Source organism: Rhopalosiphum maidis, chromosome 3, assembly GCF_003676215.2.
Source record: "Rhopalosiphum maidis isolate BTI-1 chromosome 3, ASM367621v3, whole genome shotgun sequence".
Taxonomy (NCBI): Eukaryota; Metazoa; Arthropoda; class Insecta; order Hemiptera; family Aphididae; genus Rhopalosiphum; species Rhopalosiphum maidis.
In genome coordinates this window covers 34,599,040-34,623,415 of record NC_040879.1, presented here as the reverse complement: position 1 = coordinate 34,623,415, position 24,376 = coordinate 34,599,040, and the positions used below count along the sequence as shown (strand labels likewise).

At 25.0% G+C, this 24,376-nt stretch overlaps 1 protein-coding gene across 1 annotated transcript in view; it reads right to left on the bottom strand.

Moving 5' to 3' along the window:
• The window catches only part of LOC113557150 (neurexin-1), a 232,115-nt gene that overhangs the window by 194,914 nt on the left and 12,825 nt on the right, over window positions 1-24,376 (bottom strand). The window contains exon 2 of the mRNA XM_026962482.1: window positions 9,270-10,031. Coding sequence (XP_026818283.1) covers window positions 9,270-9,887 — 618 coding nt within the window. The 5' untranslated portion in view covers window positions 9,888-10,031. The remainder of the gene's footprint in view (window positions 1-9,269; window positions 10,032-24,376) is intronic.

Genomic DNA, 24,376 nt, shown 5'->3' with positions numbered 1-24,376 from the left:
TAAATTTCATTTTCCAACTTACAATTTTTATTATCAAATTAATCCTCTGATATTTTAAATATAAGTTTTGATTAAAAATAATTATAAGTTAACCTTTAAAAAATATTAATAATTATTTCTTCAATAATATAATATTTACATTTTAATATATAATATATTATGTTATAATTGAGTTAAATTCAAAATATAATCGGCATATAATTTTAAAATTAATGTATTTATTCTGTTTACAATATCAGAGGTTCCAAAAGTGATCTATATCAATCCCCTGGAAATGATTTCGACCTACATGGAGTTAATTTCAACAAAAACAAAATTGGCAGTATATGAGATATAAAAAGGGGTCCACGAGAGTTATTTATATTTTTAAGGGGATTAAAATATAAATGTTCTTAAGAAAGAAAAAATAAACTGTAGAAAAGCCAAGAAACAGGTGTCTAAAAATTATACAAAAAAAATATAATTGGGTGATTTAATCATCCATTAAATAATGTAACTTAAAAATAGAATTGTTTAGTTTTAATAAAATTAAAAATTATACTACCTAGTACCTAATAATTTTTCAGAGTAATTTTCAATTTAATTTTGGTAATAAATTATAATAAATAGTATTTGATGTTTTTAAAGCACTTGTGATGAAGTATAACATCATTAATTTTATAAACTTAATAGAACTTGTATATGGTCTATACCTCTATACATATTTGAATAGTTGACGGTATAACACTCCCGTTATCTCGTTTAACTACTAACATTTAAGAGAGGTTTAACTTTTTAGGAATTTGGATATTATTACACGTACCAACCCTTATAGAATGCAGGTAAATATAAGACCGGGTGACATCGATCCTAGAAGAGAATTTTAACTAGTAATTATCAAATAAAAATTACGTAAACGTTTCTCTGGTAAGGGGAACTGAATAAGGGTCGAATGGGATTAAATAACTTAAGTAAATTTTTGTTTTATCGTGCTTGACCTAAAAAATACTAAACATTACACAACATATAATATTGTGATGTTTACTTGTACAATAATTTCAAATTATTGATATATTCTTGCAATTTATTTGTTGACCAATAAACTCCTTGAAAATACTTTAAATATTAAAAGACCCAACTAAGATCACAAGAATATTTTGGTTAAAGTAACAATAAGAACTTAATTTTTTTATTATTTAAAAGAATATGAATTATTTAAATATTTTAAGACTAAAAATGTTCACTGAATTATTTTAAAAATATACACATTCATCTGCATTTTATTTTAAACGCACTGATAACCCTTTTATTTATATTGGATAATATGAAAATAAAATAATGATGGTATTTATTTTGGCATATAGTTCCTTCGTGGGATTTTAACTTTAGCTACGTTATATTTTTGATTATAAACTTTTTTCATCTTTAATTTAAACGTGGGTAAGGAATTTTAAAAAGAAGAATTAGAATCATTAAAATCCCGCGGTCAAGTGTAAACGTAAATTTAAATAAATAGATTAGTGTAAAAGAAAATATATTATTATAGTTATAAAAGCAATTTTAATTGTGGTTTCTGATAAAAAAGAAGCTATTGGTGGTTTCAAAATTGTTTTAAAACACTTTTTTATGGGAAAAAATGTATTTTTTTTTTTAATAAATTAATTTGAGATTGTTTAATTCAGTATATTTAATTGTTTTAGTATTTGAAAAAAAGCATTGTAGATAAAATTGGGAAAAATTATATAACAAAATCCATAATATTTAGTTAGCGATGTGCTAGTTATTATTTTTGCACGGATTTTATACATGCACATTCTGTATTGACAAAAAAATAAAATAAGCAAATATAATTAACAAATAGTCATAAAAATAAATTTTTTTTAGCTTAATATACGTACAGGATCATGTATTTATAAATTTACTATAGATATTTATTTATGTACACTATATTTCCCATTTCAAATGAGAAACAAAATGTATATGATATAAAGTACAACAATAAAAGTTATGCTTATTTCTAATTTGAAATTTCGAAGCAGCTAGTGTTTAAACGTTTTTCGTAAAATATTAATGTAGAACAAATTATGATAGGTGCATATAAATTACATTTTAAGTAATTAACTGAAAATACATTTTTCATTTCTATGAATGAAATAGGAGTATAACCAACATTGTTTGTCTTTGTTATTCTTAAAATCTGATTAATATTTCAGATAATAATCAATATTTTACACAGTTAATGGTTAATCCCCAGTGTTTTGTCACGCAAGAAAATTCGTGTTAAATGGGTTTTTGAATTTGAAATATTTAAACTTTTTACGAATGTCAATAATAGATTATTTCAGTTATATCAGTTATTTCATATAGGTACAAACACTTATCAAAACAATTTTTTTAAGATATATAATACAAATAATAATATAGGCACCCATAATTTAATTCAAGTAAACATCAATTATGACCTATAAAATATGTATTAAATTAAAGTTCTATAACATATTTTAAGGCACGATTGCCATTTTAGTTATTATGTTTTGTTTTATTTAGTTTTATTTAATGATTCTTAAAAATTCGAGGAGCTTTATGTTCAATATACTAAAGTATTTAAAAAGTGTTAAAATATACATACCATAAATAAAGTTTTGGATATTTACTTTATCGACTAAATGGCATACAAATAGATTATAAAAAAAAACAGAATAGAAATATAGTATAACCTAAAAGAAATGTAATTTTTTTTGGTGTAAAGCGATGTTGACTATGTTTGACTTTGAATAAATTATAAATCCGTATATAATTAGAAAACCAACTAATAGTCTACCTTCTTGATATACAAATTGGAAAGTAAAAATTAACAAAAAAAAACAACACACATTACTTTTTCATTAGACAAGGTGAAATACATTTAGTCAGCCTTAATGACCAAACAATACTAAAAGTCTCTTATTTCAGTTACTTATGACTAAAGCTAGAAAAACGTTTCTCCTGAGCAGAACATAAAAAACTAAACGTTCCTCTCTAAACCTCAAAAGGTAATCTCAGTAATCACTATATTATTTACTTGGTAACCACTCAAAACACAATCTCAATACTACTTATCATACCTATATGGACTTACAGTATCCAGATATATGTGGGGTGTGGCTAAATTGTAAAGTATATTCAGGATATAAAGATTCAAATTGATTACCTTGCTTATACTAAATATGAGGCCCCCTTCTACGTATCCAATCACATATTTCATATAGACTACACATCAAAATTGTCTTAGAAATGTTCTCAATTATGTATAAACGTTATCGTTTACAACCAAGAAATCACCCTAATCCACTAATCTCAGCACTCGACTACGATTCAATACCTGGAAATCTCAGACAGAGGCTACAGAGAAGATAATGTCGTGATCTAAACAATTCAACCTTTATTAAAAAAATCAAAATTGATATTTAACAAATTAAAAAAAAATCAAATATAAAGTATAACTGCTAAGTTACTTCTTATTTTGACGTAACTCATGTCATATTTATCTTAGCACATATTCTTATGAAAAGTAAAATGTTACACATTTGACATATTATATATTATACCTATAGGTATAACCGAAATTCAAATAAACTCACAACTGCAGTTAAATAACCAGGTTTTGCTTTTCCAATTGAAAAACAACGTGCAATATAGTAGTTTCAATAATATATTAGCTATAATTATACTTATGACCGCGCAACAAAATACAATATAGCGTGTAAAATATTATTCGAACCCGACTGCGGTCACAGTAGTGGTTCAGCATTCCGTCTTTCTGGGTTAGTGTGGTGTAATCTAATTTGGCGACGTGTGTGAATAGGCTGTGAACGGGCTAGCCACTTGTATACGTTCCACACGTTGTGGTTGTATTACACTTTTCGAATTCCATTAAGTTCTCAGCTATCTATCTATGAATGACCTTTTCAATTCACTTTTGCGGTACTACAGTCCTATGAGAAATACCACAAACGCGCGAAACCACCATTTGCCACGCGTTGGTCTGAAATGTGTCTTTCGGATATCAGATGGATGTAAAATAAATGAATAGGTACGTATTATTATTACACACATGGACATAGGTAGGAAATATTTTCGGAGGGGTTTTTTGTCTAAATCTATATTAATATTATAAAGTTATGAAATACAATTGTTTTATTTAATTTCGGGGGGTGTTTGAACACCCAAAACCCTCCCCTTAGCTACGCCCATGATTACACACATCGATAAATTGTCTCGATTAAGGCATTCGGTTAAAAAATCGAAATAAAATAACTGTCATAAAAATTAAGTAATAAAAGAAAATTTTAAAATTATAATTTAACAAATTTAATAAGCATGGCAATAAATCTTTTGATCAATATTTTGTACCAACCTTTTTTAAGTATATGACTTTTGAATTAAAAAAAAAAAAAAAATCTGGGGAATGGGAAAAACTGTTAATATTAAATGCCTATTATATAATTATTTATTTTTAGAATTAAAGAAGTATTTGCATTTGTATTAACCATTTGATTAAATTGTGTTGTATTATTTATAGTGTTTTTTGTTTGTATATTATTTTTATTTTTTGTTTTGTTTTTATTTGTTGTCGTTAACATTGTTCTAATAAAAATATATTATATACTCTATTTAAAATTATTTTTCTATAGTCATTAATTTAATTTATCTCGATTTTTTGATTTGTTGTGTTGAATATTACTATTTAATTTTATATTTTTATTTCATTAGTAATATTAAGCAGTAACCATATATTATATTTATATCTCCGCTATCAAATCTGTAACTAATTCTTATACCTAATCTAAATTCTATGTTTGATTCTTAAAATTTATTTTAATTCATGGAAATAATTAACCAAATTTGTAAAATGATACTGTTGAAAAACGTACGAACGCATAATAAATACAGGTCCTATATTTATAAATACTTGTTGATTCACTTTTAATATTTTTTTTAAAACAAGTATAATGTGTAAAAGTAATTATTATGATCTCTCAATTCCAGGTAAAATTATTCTATCTCATATATAGTTTTTTGATAAGAATACAATTTTTGTTACAATTTTAAACTTGTATAATGTATTTAATGTATTTAGTTTTTATTTTTTTCCATTTATAACATCCCAGTATTTTTAAGGATCAATGAAAACCAAGAACATAATATTACTTGTCTCTTTAAAGTTTTATTCACACTCTCGCAAGCTTTATCCCATAGCAAAGTCTGTGACCGGAATCTAATGCGGCTTATATGTAGTCTTCTTGAGATTTAGAATTTTAAATGAAATTGGTATATGGGTACGAGAAAAAAATAAATTAAAAATGAAGAATATATGTATTATTCAACATCAGTCGTTTTGATCGAACTGCAATGCGTTTCGAACGTTTTTTTGTATTATTATTTTTATTATGATTATAAAAATAAAATTAATTCTTAGAACAACAAAAAAAAAAAATAAAAACTAAACAAAATAAAATTTTTTATATTTGATTGTATACTATAAAGATTAACTGTAATTGGATGGATTATTGGGTCGTATTTATGTTGAGTGATTTAATTATGAATGATATTACTTTTAATCCTGAATTTGTTTCTGTTTGTACAGGGCAATTTTTTTTTCAAGAATTTATCTAATCTTTCAAAAATATTCGTATTGTTTTTCACAACACATGCTATAAGTTATAATTAAATTGGGATTTTCCGTCACCAATAGTGATTTTAATACAGTGGATTTCGCTTATTGTGGGCACCGGTTAATATGGGCATCCGCTCAATATGGTTAAAATGGTCTGGTCCCAATATAAATGTATAATAACAAGGTTAAAAAAAGCCGCGTAATATGGGCATTTGGTTCGGTTTATGTGGGCAATTTTTATTTTGTCATAGAGTTAGAATATACACATATGTATTTAAAAACGACTAATTTAATCGGGTGAGAATGTGTTTATCGAAAGTAATAAAAAGCACTAGGTACCATTTAAATCTTAAAACCCTTTTCTGCAATTGTACCAAAAATGGCACAAATTAGTTTTTTGTAGTAGTTTTTCCACTTACAACATCTTGGTAGTTAATATTATATATTATGTATCTTTTATATCAAAGTTTACTTATGTTTATCCATAAACTAAAATGTATATGGTTTTGTATAAGTGTAACATTACAAATTTCATATTTTTAATCGTTAAATTTGTAAATACGAACATTTGGAATTAATTAATTACTTAGAAGTGTTGTAAATAAAGATTATTATCTTAAATAATATTATGACGAGGGTACTAATTTAAAAATGATTTATTTAATGCTACACAAAAATGCAGATATTTATGTTGTTATTGTAATTATTATATTATGGTTATTAGGTTTTATAAATAGATAAGCTTATTAAAATCTTTTGATGTATTTGAATATTTGATAGATTTAGTTTTATTTAAAACATAAAGAATTTTCAAAGCTCTTAATCAAACCAAATTTTGATATAATTACAAAGAAATTAACTAATTATTAAAACAATGGAACAATCTATTACACTTATCATTACAAACTTTACTTAAAATTAAAATTAATAAATGGTTATATTATAATACAACGCTTAAATGCATGTAATTTAGTATTATAAATAATACCAACACAATGTTAATTGTAAAAAAAAAAATAAACATTAATTGAAATATCACTCAATACCACTGCAATCAGTTAGGTATTAAATACTATGAACGTTGATTGATTAATATATGTTATATATTATATATTACAAGTGTACAAGTGTATTCTTCAATTGCTTTATAACTAATATAAAATAGTTTTTATGCAATCACATAGAGCAAAGGTTCCGAAAGTGGTTTGTATTGACCCCCTGGGGTAGATTATAAGTGGCAAGGGGTCTATGTCAACAAAAAAGAAAATTGTGGGTGCCTGAGGTTTAAATAGTGAACTACAAAAGTTATTAGATAAGTCAAAAATGCATAATATAATTTAATTTGCATTTTTTAAAGTTTTAATTACTAAAAAAATTTAATAAATATTGTCATTATTAAAGAAATAAAGGTATGAATAAAAAGAATCATAACACGATTTTATTTTTAAAAATTACACTCCATAGTAAATCCTATTCAAGTGAACCACTCTATGTAAGCTATAAATAACACCTAGATGAATTTGTAGAAAAATTTTAAAACTTGGCACATGGTTAATTGGAAAAAAAAAATTGGGAACCTTTGTCGTAAAGTTTACGAGTATAATATATTTAATTAGTAAAAAATCGGAGAAGTCACTATTTCGTATAAAGTATATTAGGACACGAGTCGTGCCTCATAATTGAATAGTTCACTGTGTTGAATTTAAATTCAACGATAAATAATTATATACACAAAACAACTACGACCAATTTATAATATTATGGCCAATTATCTATATTTTTAAATTATGTACAATCATATTAGGAAAACGGATTTAAATACTAAACAAATTTCTTAAGTTATAAACTGATTGCGAGAGATGCCTTCTAATTCTAATGAACAAATTTGTTTTATAAGTTAGATAATATTGAAATAAAATTTGTATGTTGTATTCTTTCAAAATCATCCGTGTCTAAATGATCAATAATACTATAATAAATCACAAAAAGGTAAATAAAACCGTATAGTTAATATATTTTGTGAAAGTAAATAATAACTTATTTATAAAAATAATATTTTTGGAAAACCTTAAACTGGAGAAAGATTATTGATTATAGACAAAGTTGCTGATGATTTAAGTTCAACTTATTATGAATAAACATTAATTAAGTACTTATTTTTGTATTTCTGAATAATTCACAGGTATTAAATAAACCTAACTAATTTTAATTAATATTTTTAAAAACTATTATTCAATGAGTTAAGTAATTTGTTATGTTTTTAACATATTAAGATCTGAAGAAGAAAACTTATATCAGAAGGTGAACACTTGGTTGTCTGTACAATCACACATGAAAATACATAATATCGTGAAAAAATATTATTTTTCATCGTACAGCAATATTATTATATATTTTGTAGCAATTATTTTTAGATACGTTTATATATATATATATATATTTTCTAAGTTCAAATTATGTAACAATGAATTATATTTTGAAACTAAGGAACTACAGTTCTACATTTTATTTTACATATATTATTTTAATATTTCACATTATTTTTTAGTAATTTAAAGTAATTTTTTTCACTTATTAATATTTTGTGGTATGGAAAATAATATTTACTTAATAACAACGTTGTTTTTAAACTATTTTACTTAAAGTACTTACTTAATTAATTAGCTAAATAATGTGTATATTATACGTTATAAACTAAAGTCTCGTCAAAAAATCTAACCATTAAAAAAGGCTATAAGTTAAAGACCACTTAACGAAAAAAGTCAGTCTCTCTACGTAGTGATGACTATATATATCGTGAGCGAGTCTACTCTTTTTTTTAACCCAACACCTACTCTTACTCCCTCTTTGATGAATAACAATGTTCTTTTATTTGTATAGCTTAACACTTGGCCAATTACTGAATTGGGCTTTTGTATATTGTCAATATCTGACACATGTACGTAAGTATGATCATTCATTTTTCGTTGTTAAAATTTGTGTTAATGAGGTATGAAATAGACTAAGCCACAATATAGATATCTCTATTTTTATAAAATTATGCTTTGGATAGTGGTACTTGAATTTTTTTTTCTGAATAATATTCTTTCCATATTTTTCCATCAATCGTTTGGTTTTTAGCTATAGATATTTTGGTGACAGTAGTTTATTGTGCACAAAAAGTCAATTCGGGAACTGACCAAATTTTAAGCAAAACAATTAAAATACTAAATAGTATTATTGTTCACAAAAGTTAGTATAAGTGAGGTACTAGACTATTTTTTCATATTTCCATAAACCATTTTGACTTAACCGATGTTTCAAATTTTAGAAGACAGATATCATGAATTCATATGAGGTTGAAAAATCCAGGAATTGTGAAATTGTTCGGTGTAAAGATACACTGCTGTTTTAACTTATTAAGGCTGCACTGCCATGTACTCATGATATTATAAACATAAAAAATATAGTGTTTTGGCCTTTTCCTACCAGACTAATCGATATTTATGTTTTTAAAACTTGATTTTAATTTAGTAGTTCATTTTTGGCATTTTTATTAGTGCATTTAATTCACGACCCAATAAATTTGTTTTTTATTTCGGAATTACCCTGTAATATATAGACATATATAATAATACATGCTTTATGTACTGACCTTTGGTTGTCGGGCTGTATCGGTGACGGCGGTCTGCCGCCTCGGGTACGGATAAAAGTCGTCAGTGTAGACGATGTTGCGGACGGCACCGTTGAACCGAGGCTCGAAAATGACGCTGGGCAACGCGAGTCTGGTGAGCCGGCCGTTGTACCAGCCTGGCATTCCGCCCACATACACGGCCGAGTTGGACGCCAACCGGCCGAACTGCAGCTCTTTGCCAGCGGACACGGCCGCGCTGGTCGCGTTGTCCACGGTCAGGGCGGTGACGCGGCCGCGGCGCTCGACGGCCGCCCGGTGCCAGCGGCCGTCGTACAGGTCGTGGCCGGCCATCAGTATCTGGGCACCGGCGCCCAGGTTGTACCGCAGCCGCATGGTGCCTTCCACCATTTTCAGCTCGAAAAAGTCGTACGTGCCGCCGTCGTCAGTGTACATGAGTAGACCGTTTGGCGACCTCGTCTTGAACTCCATCTCCAGCGTGCCGTTGACACCCGCGTTCCACTTCCGGAACTGGCCGTAGGTGCCGTCCAACACCAGACCACCGGCGGCGCCCAGCACGGCGGCTACGCACCAGACCGCGATCGCCGTCATCGCGGTGGTCGTTGTCGTCGTCCTCGTCATAAGGGTACTGTTAAAGCTGAGGCGTCGGCGGTGGTGGTGGCGACGGCGGTCGGCCAACCAGCGACGATCACTGCAACGCGACTATCTCTTCCCTCATGCGCGAGCGAAGAATTGTCTCGTCCTCGTCCGCTGCAGCAGATTTACCTGGCGAAAACCAGATATACACGTTCGTGTTAATTAATTATAATAATATGTTGTTTTCGTTGCTGTAAACCACCAACATAATATTATTATAGTATGTCGTGTGCATAAAAGATTCATGGCATATCTACTCAGGATTTTTTGGTGGGAAGGAGACGACTGAATATAATATGATGTAACCGACTACCAGACTACTATCGATTCCAAAAACTATATAAATATTTTATTAAAAAATGTATCGTTAATGATATCTATAAATCCACAAACTTCTTATAATCGCTATTAAGATAAATAGTCGATAAGTTATAAAATAAAATATGAATAATTTAATAATATTATCATAACATATAAATAACTAAATATAATTAATAATATTTATTAAATAAGTAATTAAAAATGAAAATATATCAAAAACATAAATACACATAAAGTTAAAATAAATACTGTAACTAGTTATTTTTTTTAATTTATCAAATAATTAACAAGAGAAAAAAAATATTAAAAACAAAAACAAAAAAATAAATAAAAATTACCACTGATTACAACCAGTTAACGATCCAAGTAATTGATTTATTAAAATAGCTGAAAAAGTTCTAATAAGAAGTCCACATGAGTAATCATTTAGAAGCAAACTCGGATAACCACACCAATATCGGATCGAAATTTATAATATCTAGCTATGAGACTCGTAACTACATTCGTAGAAACAGTGATTGAAAACGCGCAATTGAAAGCACTTTTAATTTTAAACAATTGAATAGATTATAGGAAGAGAGTCATAAACACACGAATATAATGTAAAGGGGAGCAGTGTAAGGAATTATTAAAAATAATGAAGTTCACACAGGACCCTACATAATAAATACTCAGCTACCCAAATTAAAAAAAAATATTTAATTAAAAATATAAATAAATTCTTAAGTGTAACAGACTTTGATATCAAGATTAATTATATTATTCACATAATAATAATTTATATTATACAGTGATTAAATTAAATTTTATTGGTTTATATTATACACAAAAACTAACAAATTGAAAAATACAAAGATACAACATGATTAATAATATTATAATACTTAAATTTTATATCATATAATAATGTTTTCAAGCAATAAATAATTGTAAATTTGTAAATGACACGTCATGAAAAAAAACGTGTCATCAGAGATCTATCTTACACTATAATTTAAAAAAAATAGTAAAGATTTATGTTTTTTTTGTGGTGGGTTACCAAATGTACACCAATTTTAATAACTATGTATAATATATATTATTAGAAAATGTATTGTTTCACAATATCTCTGTATTGACTATTGGGCTCGTTATAATTGATATGAATATACGTATATTAACATTATACATGTAACAGGATACCATTTAATATATATCCAGTTATTATTGATTCTAAAAACTGTCAGAAAATATGATAGCAATAAAAATAACCTTAGGACTAGTTAATGCAAATCGCGAATATATACGAAAAAAAAATAAAAAAATAAATAAAAATAAATAAATAAATAAATTGTATATACGAAAACATAAACATTTGGAAAGACGCAATGGAAAGACTATGACCAAGTTATGGACCTCAGGTAGAAGAACGAAGACGTAACATAAATATCACAACCTATTTAAATGTACCAGAGCTGTTGAGTTCTTAGCATCTTCAAACCTCACATGCACTTGTTTGAGTTAAATAAAATAAACAAACTATTTTAGATTAAATTGCATTTCACTTTTTCTATTTATCTTATAAAAATAAAATATTTTACTTATTATTTTCACTATCACATCTTAAGTTATTTATTTTGAATCATAAAGAAGATTTCAATTGTGCTAAGTAAGAAATGGTTTACTTTTACCAAGTTCATCTAAAATATGGACCAATAAGCTTTGATCGAATCAAACGATTTTAAAACGTGTAAACCATATATACTTAGGCTTTTGATTCAAAAGAATGATAAATTAATGTTGTCAAGTCATTGTATAAATTATTATTTAAAAATATGTTGGTGAAAATATGATGCGGTAGATAACAGTGTTTTTTCAATCAACATAAAGACTAAATAAAACTAATTTAAAATTTTAAAATAATTTTCCTAGAAAAAGTAAGCTATATATGAAATGGTAATTAGAAATAATTACTAGATTTTTTTAATTTAAAAACTAGTGAATGATATGTGAATTACTATCGTTATTTATAAAAAAAAAAGAACACCTTTTTGGAAGAACTTAACAAAAAGTAGTGCATATTGGGAGGCACATAATTTAGTGGCATTGATAAAAAAAAACTGCCGAAATTCCATCGAGACATATACTACGGGCTCCATATACATTTTCTAACGCTACAGAAACATCAATAATAGATATAACTAAATTGGATGGAAGCGATATAAGAATTAATACATTTTAATCCCGTCAATTAAACAATTAGGTTTATAAACGGATTCAAAGTAAGGCACAAACAAATTTACTATATTTGGTCATTGAATTCTATAACAAGATGCACTCAATTTGAAATTATCAAAGTTTCTTGAAAACTACGGATATCAGGATATAAGACTAAAAACTAATCGAGCGTATATTTTTTATGTATTTATTATTTTTACGTTAATAAATGACAAACCCAAATATATAATATTATAAAATTATCGATAAGTAATACAAATATATGTTATATAATTCCTTCAGTCAGTCTTATAGTAGGTAAAGTACTTAGATGGGTATAATAGCTATTATTTCTCCACAAAAATATACATTTAATTTAGTAATGTATTATGTAGTAAGCCAAATCAATAAATATTTATGTACGGCGAAGATTAAAAAATCATTGAATCAATGAAGAAATATAATACAACAGTACTAACGTATCCTACTGTCATTCTACGTCACGATTGGATTCCAATTTTTTTGGTTACATCAGTACTTCTACATATAATACTAATGTAGGTTTATTAAAGCTACAAATTTGAAACCTCGTAAAAAAATATTTTAACCATTCTATAAGTAATTAACTATTCATCTAGACTAGAAATAATATACAAATGTATACAGTTATAATTAATATAACAATTGAACAAATTGTATCATTGTTATATTGAATTTTATGTTGTCAAGCTTAACGTACTTTTCGATCAACCATATAAAAACCTAATATAAGTTTGGATTTCAGAAACCCGATGAATATTTTAATGACCATTCAAATTATTTTCACAAACGCATATTTATTCAAAACTTTCGAAGGAGGTTTTAAAAAATCATGAACATACATTTTTTATGCATTTCCGATCAAATCTATTGTAGTAACAACAAGCGCTATACGTAATTCTGTTCATTTACGTTTGGACACATTGGGAGGCCTTACAGCGATTGACAACCAGCAAGACAAGTGACAACAAGTATTTGATAAATGGCAAAAAGCTATATGCTTCATTACAAAATTATCGTGTTCACCGCCTTAATATAATATATGCATGAAAAATAATGCATTTCGTTATTTCGTTAAAGTGACATAATAATATAGTCATTTGAGGTGTTTAACGTAACAACTGACATAACAGTACCTAAACTATTTCTACGGTTATCTCATAAAATTGTTTTTTAAAATGTATAATAGAGAAGTATACAAAAATGTACAAATGAATTACATATTCCTATATAGTAAAAAAATAAAAAAGTGGTTAAAAAAACCTAAACGATAGAAAATAAAGTAATAATAATTAATATAGTTGTTGAAATTTAATAATAAAAAGATTTGTCAATTAATACAAAATTGTAACATTTTATAATACATTATATTAATAATATTTTATTTTAATTAAAAATAATAGTGAATTGTATGGAAAGAGCGGTAAAACCAATGAACTATTTTAATCACTTGTAGCATAATCGTATGCGAGGGATGCATTTTGCCCAAGAATGAAACTGCCTTCTTGCACATACAATCTTTGTCACACGTTTGTCTCTTATCAATATTGTTACGACAATGGTACTTGATAACAATACAGCTATTATGTTTGTACAAATATGTTGCTTAGATATTGCATCGTTTATATATTTAAATAATACTTATTATATATTACATATTTAGAACAATATGGTTATATTTGGTTATTTGTATTCATGTATTTATATTTTATCTATTTTAATTATTTAATAAAATTCGTAAAATAAATTTATTAAGACCACAGAGATTCAATAGCTTTAAAATAAAATAATGTTTAAATGTGTACACCATAAAAAGGAGATTATAATTTAATGTAAAAAGGAGAATGTTTTGTTAGGATCACGGTATTATAATGCCTGACGGTAATTTATAATGAATGATTGTTATCGTTTTTAGTGTCTAGTTTCACCAAAATCTTTTATAGAACAAAATGGAAGTAAAAGTACTACGAGCTTATATTTTTGATGTATTAGTGAAACATAACAATATATTTATGTATATATTAATCCGATTTTGACAGAAACTTTTACGACTAATCTAGCAAGACCACCCGTCGGGCGGAAAAAATGTATTAACTGTACCCTAAATAGAAAAAGGTAATTTCCCAACGCTTCAACTAGCATCGAAAATTAAACTTTCGAATAATATTATTCCTAAGGTGTTTACGATATGTTGGAAAAAAATTTAAAAAATGACGGTTACATTTCATAAGAGTAAAGTTAATATCATAAGCATACTAATTTTCTTAAATTAAAGTATTTTTTTTGTTTTTTTTATGACAAGTAAAATGCAATATCAATAGTTCAAAGAAAATAAAGAAGAAATTTTTAAATAAAAATGGTATTGAAGCTAAACATAATAATTATAAATTATAATATTTTATAGTTTAGTAATTTCACCATTATTTAAATAAGTCGCTTTAAATTTTAAAAATTAAATCCTATTAATATACAAAATAAAACATAATAACACAATTTAAGAACAGTTTCATTGTAAAACTAATTATTGATTATTAATTTATTTTGTTTCAATTCGATAAAACGTTGGCTTGAGGTAAACTCATGAATCAATTAACTATTTTATGGAGTATTATTTTTTTTTCTAATTTAATTAGAATAAAATAAAATTACACGTAATACAACTGTTAAAATGTGTTAAATTAGTTGAATATAGATATATATTACATTCAAATATTCGACTTCTACAGTAAATGTCAACATTAACAAGTTTGTTTTAATTTAAATCAGACCATTAAATTAATTTTAAGTAAAACATTTTGAGTCGACAAAAATAATATTCAAATTAATTTTACTACAATGGATTATTTTTTTTTAATAATATAAAGTAAAATAGCATAAACTAAGTAATTGCCGCTTGTATTTCATTATTTTATCACTTTAATGAAAATTGTAAGAATGTTATCAACTTGAACTGAATGTTCAGTTTCAGAAATGGACAAATAAAACCTTTTATCTACGACTAAATAATAATTGTAAGAATACTTTAATTATTATTTGTTAAGTGTAATGGTAATATTAAATATTTAGTTCTTATATATTTTAAAGCCAATGTATTTTTCATCACTTTCATCAATTTTTTTTAAAATTCGTTATTTGTCCCACAAGATAACTTGTAATTATTAAGCCAATTTTTGAATTATTAAAGTGTCAAAGTAAATCCACTATGCATTTACATTTTATCAACATTTTAGTGCTACTTTGTTTAAATTTTAAAGCCCTTTCTAGTATGGGAAACTTTAAATTAATTTTAATAATACAGATATTATAATTTACTCGTTGATTCTATGTAAATGTCATGACTCATTAATCTTTTAAATAAAGTATTGTAATTTAAAAAGGATATATTTTACGTAAGTAATACTATATTATGTACTTGTATCATATAATACATTTAATTTTACAAATAAATGTATTTTTTTTCAATACAAGAGATGTTTTTTGGAATCATTTCAAATGTTTAACAAAGTAAATTATAATATCAAATGTATTATTCAAATCCCTAATAATTATTTTTTATTAACTTTTTTAAACAGTATTTTCAATTTGCTGGAATACATTTTGTATTTAAAAAAAATCGACAATCTGTTACGAGTATGTTTTTAAATAGTTACTTTAATATTGATCACAACAATTAATTTTATAAATTTATGCTTGGAGTTCAAAATTAATATATCATACAAAAGATGAAAAATTGAATTAGTCGTCAATTTAAGTTTATAATTTATTTTTACGGAGTGAATAGGAAATATATTTTATTTATAAAGTATAATTAAAACTTTATAATTATTAAATACCAAATAATAATTTTTTAAAGATTATAAACAATTTATAAGTTGATAATTAAAATGTTTTTGAAAAAAATAATGTAAATAATATAATTTTTGAAGTTTTTGGCATAGTTTAAACTCATTTATCAATAATACATTATTACAGTTTGCTATAATACAACATAAAGATGTGAATATTTTTTTTAGATTTTTAGTTAATTTTGTAATATTTATATGAATATGTTTTATATGGTTTTTATATAAATCTTTGATGTGGTATTTAAGAATTTTCATAATATATAAAAGTGTATATTACACGTTTTTAGCATTTATGAGTATAACTCGTGAAACATTTATTTAAATAAATTATTATTTTAAGCGTAATACGATATTATTAGATTGTTAAATAATTGGAATAAAATATACATGTTAAACTAAAGTATTGTTGTAATAAAAAATATTCTTATTTTACAAAATGAAAGATTATGATTAAAATTACAACTATTGAACCATTAAGGTCTAATTAAATACCTCAAATAATACATGCAGAGTAGACGATATTATTATATACATTATACATGGGGGAATTAAATTAAACTATTGCTTATTGACCATGTATATTCTCTTATTTTATATACTGTTAGCAAGCTCGATAACTACCGTAATATAATTTAATTTTTAATAAATAATTATATTATACATACAAACATAAAGGCTATATAATTCTTTATATATATATATATAATATTAGACTATAATGTTCTTCTGAATATAACATTTTAATTGTTATATTTTCAATAATAGTTAACGTCACAATTAAATTATGAACTATTATTAGTAAATACGATTAAATTACATATTTTGGTAAATATTTTACAAAACTTTTAATATAATATTTATCGAATAAAAATGTAAAGTTTTGTGATTTTCTCACATTAAAAATTATATAATATGTATTATAAGAATATTTACAACTAAGTTATTATACGTACTTTCATCTAAATTAAATAAGTTCTTTTTTTTGTGAATATTTTTTTAATTCCCCTTTAAACTTTACTGATGAAAAATAGAAGACGTAACTTAAGCAAAATGTAATAATATTTTTTGTAGTGTAAAATTACTAAATTACAATTACTTTTTTGGAAGTTCTATATAAATCATTAACCAATTTAAACAATACAACAATAAATTTCGAATGATAGCCATTAAAAATTAATTGATTTCTTCTGAAAATAATAGTACTGATCATGATTTCAAAATAATATTAATAATTTGAAAGTAAAAATTTCCCTATATACGAATATTGTACTTGTGTATAGACTGAGCAAGCATAATACGATATTTTATAAAAAATAACTTATACCTATGAATTATGTTATACAATAGTGTTAAAAATTTTAATATTCTGTTTTCACAAATCATTCTTACTCCATTTAACATAGCTTGAAATGTAATTTTATTTAAATTCAAAACAATGAGACGTAAAAAAAAATATAACTTTTATCTTTAAAAATAAACAAAAACTAAAAAACAAAAACAAAAGATAATTCCTCGAGTTTTTTAGCAATGGCATCAATAGATTCAATATTCCCGTTGAATGTATAAAAGTATAACATACAAACACTTCAGTGTCCACAAATAATATTTTATGATTTTAAAAATTATTGTCAATAATAATAAATACTGACTTAAAAAAAATAAAATATATTTATTACCTATAAACGCTTTATAATGGTGGATACGATTTATGAGTATAGTGTATTTAATCATACTCAACTGAATGATTCTAATATTTTTTTTTAAAACTGTAATTTGATACCTATTTTATACTTTTTTCATCAATACTCACTAAATCCATATTAATCACGATAAAACTGTAAAAAGTGCACCTTTTCATTCATTCTATAAACTTTTCCTGATAATTATCGTATTATAAAAAATGCTCTCATACAATATTTAAGAATTTTAATACGTATTAGGTAATAACTAAATACTTATTTTAATTCTTAGAATAATGCAATTTTTGTAGATGTATTAAAATAGATAGACTGATATCTATTTTATTAATATAGAACCAACATAGGAATGGTACTTATTTTATATTACATTTTAAGACTTTAAATGGCATTATATTAGTGGGTAGTTGACTGTTAGTATTAAGTTATAATATTTTTTAGTAGTAATATTTATTATAACTTTTCCATCACCTATATCGAAGATAAATCATGATGGCTAATAAATTACATTTATTAACATGGATGTAACTATTTACTGAAATATTATTTTTATTAACGACATTGCAAATTTTATATTAACAGTTGAACCCATTATAGTTAATGATGTGTATCAGTAAATTATTCGTTAAATAAAATAATATATAAGCAACGCTAGTTTATTTTTGTTCACACATATTTTCTTATTTAAAATTAGCTTATTATTTCGTGTCTACTCGTCATAAACATTAAAATAAATTATTATAAACATTTAATGAAAATCAAAATAATTTGTCAAATTGTGTAAAATAGTAGGTATATTATAAAGGTTACTTAGGCTATTTTTTCAGTTAATATTCACTCACTTTCCTTTAAAAATACTAGGAATCTAATCTCCCCCCCATAAACTATTTTCACACTCCATCAGTGAGACTCAAATAATCCTAAACTGTGGTTCCAACACTAACTTATGATCATAACAAATGATATATATATATGTGTTATTTTTTTTTTTTTTTTAGTTTAGTTTATTCAAAGGATAGTTACTAATATATTTTTATAAATTGTTAAAGTTTTATTTTTTATTATTAGTTGCTTTTAGTTCTAAAAGTAGAAAATCAAATAACATTAAATCGATAAAGTAAATACAGACAGAACGTGGGTAATTTTTAAACAGCTGACGCACTTCTCAAAAATAGCAGGCTAAATCCAAAGCATACCAGATTTTTTTTAAGTTTATCATTATTATTATCTGTACTACTTTTATTGTTATACTTTGTAAAGAACCTACTGATCCAAAGCAATTATGGAATTTTTTATAATTTATTTCAAAAACCAATAATTAGACGTTTGTATTACAATTATATTAAATAGATTAAGAATAATAATTTAAAGATCAACATTTTTAAATTGTTTAAACGGTTATTTATTATGGTGTTAATGGTACGTACTAATGTACGTATACATACCTGCTAACGTGCGCACGCGCTTACATATTATTATTTTATTTAAATGTATATAGATTAACCTAATACGAATACGTATAAATTAATGACATGTACAGGACTCCTAAATATGTCTCGATGATGATGGGAACGACGAATTGTATCATCTTTGTTGGTTTGTACAGCCACTGTCAAGAACCCGTTTTACTCATAACAATCGATAACATCGCATCTGCAGTTAAATGAAGCGCTACGCCTCATCGGTTACGCAGTAAGATGAGAAAAAAAACGATTAAAAATTCATCGATAGAAGAAGGTTGCCACAATTTATTCCATTGAGGGCTCTTAAGTCGTCTCGAGTTCTAAAAAAGCTCTGTGGAAATATATATAGTAACATAAACTGATTACTGAACACATATTACTAGTTTATCGATAATATTTAGGATAAAACTATGTTTTCATTAAATAAAAGCAACCACTAAGATCATGCTCCTGAAAAATTTTACAGATTTTACCTCTGTTAATGGTTCCCTTCATCGGCGCAGAGCTTTTTATGTTGATATATGAGCGATTTTAAGAATATTTTATAAAAATTCAAATATATTTAATTACGAATTCAAAGTATTCTACATTGTATAGTTTAATATCATTCTTGGTTTTTGAAAAGAAAAAGTAAATAAGAAAATCTATAAAAAAGTAATTATTAAAAACATGTATTAAAACGCAAATCTGTTTCTAGTGCAGTTTAAAAATAAAATATATATTATACAATCAAAAGAAAAAAATATTTTGGAGAAGATTACATAATCTATTCATTAGTTCATTACTTAACATATTTAGTAGGTATTTATTTAACAATTAAATAACAAGTAGTAGTAGTAGTAGTAGTAGTGTTTTTTTAGTAGTTTTCTGTAGTTTTTAACTACACATCAGTACATTACTCATTTTTTCTACTCATCTTAAACAAAAGTGTCATTAAATAATGCTGTATTTAAACTATATAATTGATATTGTTCTTTTAAAATTAATATGGAACAAATAATCACTGTTATCAATATGTGTATGTTTTTACTAAATACTCAAGGGTGTGACACACTCTTAATACAATTGGTTCCCCTTTTTTTAAATGTCCACACATACACAATATAACTATTATAATATATATAATACATACATACAATTTTCAAAAACAGTTCTTGTGTCATATTATATAAACGATTAGAGGAGGAAAATAAATAGCGATATCAGCGATATGTTTATGTGCATGCACAAAAGGCGACGAAAAAACAAACAATTTCCGCGACAGTAAAAACCTTTTAACAACGGAAGAATTTTGCAAAAGAAAAAGTAGGTGAAATTACACTTGATTCTTATGGTTTGTGTATGAGTTTGTGTGTTTATGTGTGAGTATGTATGTGATGTGTCCGTATTTCACGCACGCATCTAACCAAATAAATGGTTCGTTGTTTATTTTTTTTTGTCTTTTCCATTTTAGGCCAAATGTCCATCCTACTTCATATCATGTGTATAATCCACGTGAAAATATTAAATCCCTTGGATTAAACTAATAATATTACATATAATATATGGTAGGTTTGTCAACATTAAAAATAATTCAACTATAGAGATAATATACGACATAATGTAATATTATAATATGATATAGGATATAAAAAAAAATATAAAATATATAGGTAGGTAGTTTAACAATAAAAATATAAATAATAAAATAGAAAATATGAATTTACAAGACTTTTTTTGTCTTTCAAATAATTTTGTATGTTTAAATAATTTATAATTCCATAATTTGTATATACATCATCATAGTTTTGACATAACATAGATTTTTAAAATAAATAAATTATTAAAAATTACATTTTTATATATTATAAAATTGATAATAATACTGCATATTTTCACAATTAAATGACCAAACTAAACTACATATAATACGAAAGTTGTATTAAATTAACTCTGTATAATTCATATTATACATGTAGAAAATTAAAACTTGTATGAAGCTTATTTGTCCTTATTATTTTAATGAATAGAAAACAAATAGTCATTATAAAATATTGGAATTAATGTTAATATAAGTACATATTATCTGAATTATACCGAAAATTACAATATATTTAGCAATGAAGAAAATAAAATAAAAAAACATTATAATCACATATTACAATTGTATTTAGATTCTTATTATCAATTTTAATCAAATTAAATGCTTATATTTTTATGGAAGTGTAACATAATATGGTGCTAGTATAATTTTTGTTAACTTAATGTGTATTTATTATATAATATATTATTACGTTAAAAATAACTCTCAACTGGAACCAAAGATCAAGTTTTGGGTAATTGACTCGATTACAAAGAAAATTATATAACCAAAACATTTCTTGCAATACCCCAGGAGCCTAACAAATCAATTTAAAGGAATATATTCATTTATTTTCTCTGCTCCAAAAAAAAATCTAACACAATATTATAACTTACAATAGATATTTTTAGTCGAAAAAATTTACTGGTGTGTATCAACATAAATCACCTTTCAATCTATCAGTAAAAAAAGGTTTCATAAATATATAAATTTAATTTAAATAATATTATTTTAAGTAAATTTTTAATTCATACATTAGTATAATATTTAAAATATCTGAAAGGGTTTATTGTATTTAAAGAATTGTTGAAATAAGATTTGTTAGTAGTTTATTGCATTACATGAAATTGGAGAGTAAATATTTATGTATTTTAAGTTAAAAATAAAATAAAATAAATAAGTTGAAAAAAAGATAAAAAATATTATCATATTCACAAAATTCCGTTTAATGAAAATGTCAAGGTCTTACGACTTACAGTAAGTTAGATGGGTAGTACTAAACATTTTTTATTTTAATCATCCCTCCCTCTCACAAAACAAAGCCTCATTTGCTATCAGAAGAGAGCATCAATGTCGAAGATTGAAGTATTTTTATATTTTAATAAATATTATATAATTATAATACATTTTAATATAAAAAAACTCATTGTAATTATTTATGTAACTGATATCTAACAATTCAATATGAGTGATATTTAATATATGTACTACTACTCACAAATTAAATACATACTATCTATTATTCATTATTTAAATTTTTTTTTTCTAACAAATTTAGTTGTACATGATATGTAAAAAATTGTTATAAAAAATTTGTCACTTAATGATTTATGTTCACAAATGTTTGAAAATAAATAGTATTAAAACATAATTATTTCAATTTCTTAAAAATTGTATATATGAATAAAAAACATTTTGAGAGTTGAAAAAACTTTTCAACACTTAGTGCTAGACTCAAACATTTTTACTGGCATTTACTTGAAGGTGTTAGATAGTGATGCAAAGCATGCTGGTTTTGACGACCTGGCTCGTGGCACTCACCAATATATCGAAGGTGCATAGTGTGGGCGATCAGAGACGCTGCCCTCGGTGTTGAACTAATACGCACAATACCAACCCACCTCAACCTACCTCACGTTAATTTATCTGTATTTTAAATGGCTTATGTGTCAATCCATTAAAATATATGTTTACCAATTGAACGAGGTTAAATAATATATCTCACTACTATCAGTAAACCAAAAACACATATGCACATGATTTACGGCATAGTTTATTAGTTATTATTAAAATTATGCACTACGCGAGTAATTTTTTATTTAAATTTATAGCTTTTTCGTTTAAAACAAATCATAAAATAATAGTGATCTATGATATTGTAAAACATTTCCATTTCTTTATTCTAATAAAATAAACATTACTATTTGTATTTTATGAACTCACCTATGGCAATAAAATATTGTTTCATGTCAATAAAATTAAATTAAAAAATATGGGCAAATGGGTACCACCCTGTTGTACAGGCGGTGTCGAATAACTAAGTGAGTCATTGTAATAGATGAATTAAATTTAAATTCAATGGTATATAATTGTATACGAAATACAATTCTGAACGAAAACAACTTGTCAAGTCTACATCACTAACTATACTAAATATATTTCATAATATTTTTATTGATATCGCTATTCAAATAATTTATATTAATATTACAATAGGATGATTTAGTTTTTTGAAAAATACTCTATTTATTATATTATTAATATAATCATAAATATAATTTATACCATATTAAATTATTGTTATTAAATTTTAAGACAATAATACTATATGAATAAATTTCATGTATCATGAAATACATAGGTTATATCTTAAAATTAATCTACATATTTTTAAAATATCATTGCGTATAGTGAAATTCATAAAAGTTCTAAATCTCTATTATGGATATTTTTTTTTAATGAAAATAAAACAATTAAAATCATTATCTACATCGTTAAAATATTTAATTTTGTCCAATCTGAATTTTGAACTTCAAATGACTATAATTTCTAATGCTAAATATATTATTTAGATTTCTTAAGAGGACGCTATACCCGCACGTATTGTCTCTGTCTTACATACGCATAACATAGTTAAAAACTGTTTTGCGCAGAACAACTTTTCTCCCTCGATATTTATATCAAAATTACCAAAATTATAAATCCCATTGGGAAGAATTTTACCTGTGACGTAGCGTTTTAATTTTTTTGATAGTGGTACCCAATAATTTTTAATAATTAAATGAACAAAAACCTAAAGTTCTCAAACCGGTAACTTTAAATGCATTCATGTTATCAAAAAAATTAAAACGATACGTCGCAGGTAAAGTTCTTTCCAATGGGATTTATAATTTTGGTTATTTTGATTAAAATATCCAGGGAGTAAAGTTGTCCCGCGAAAAACAGTTTTTAGCTATGTTACGCGTGTATAAGACAGAGACAACACATACGGGTATAGCGTCCTCTTAATGCTTATATGAACTACGTATAAAGAATATTTTATTAAATTTCCAAACTTTAGCTATACAAATTT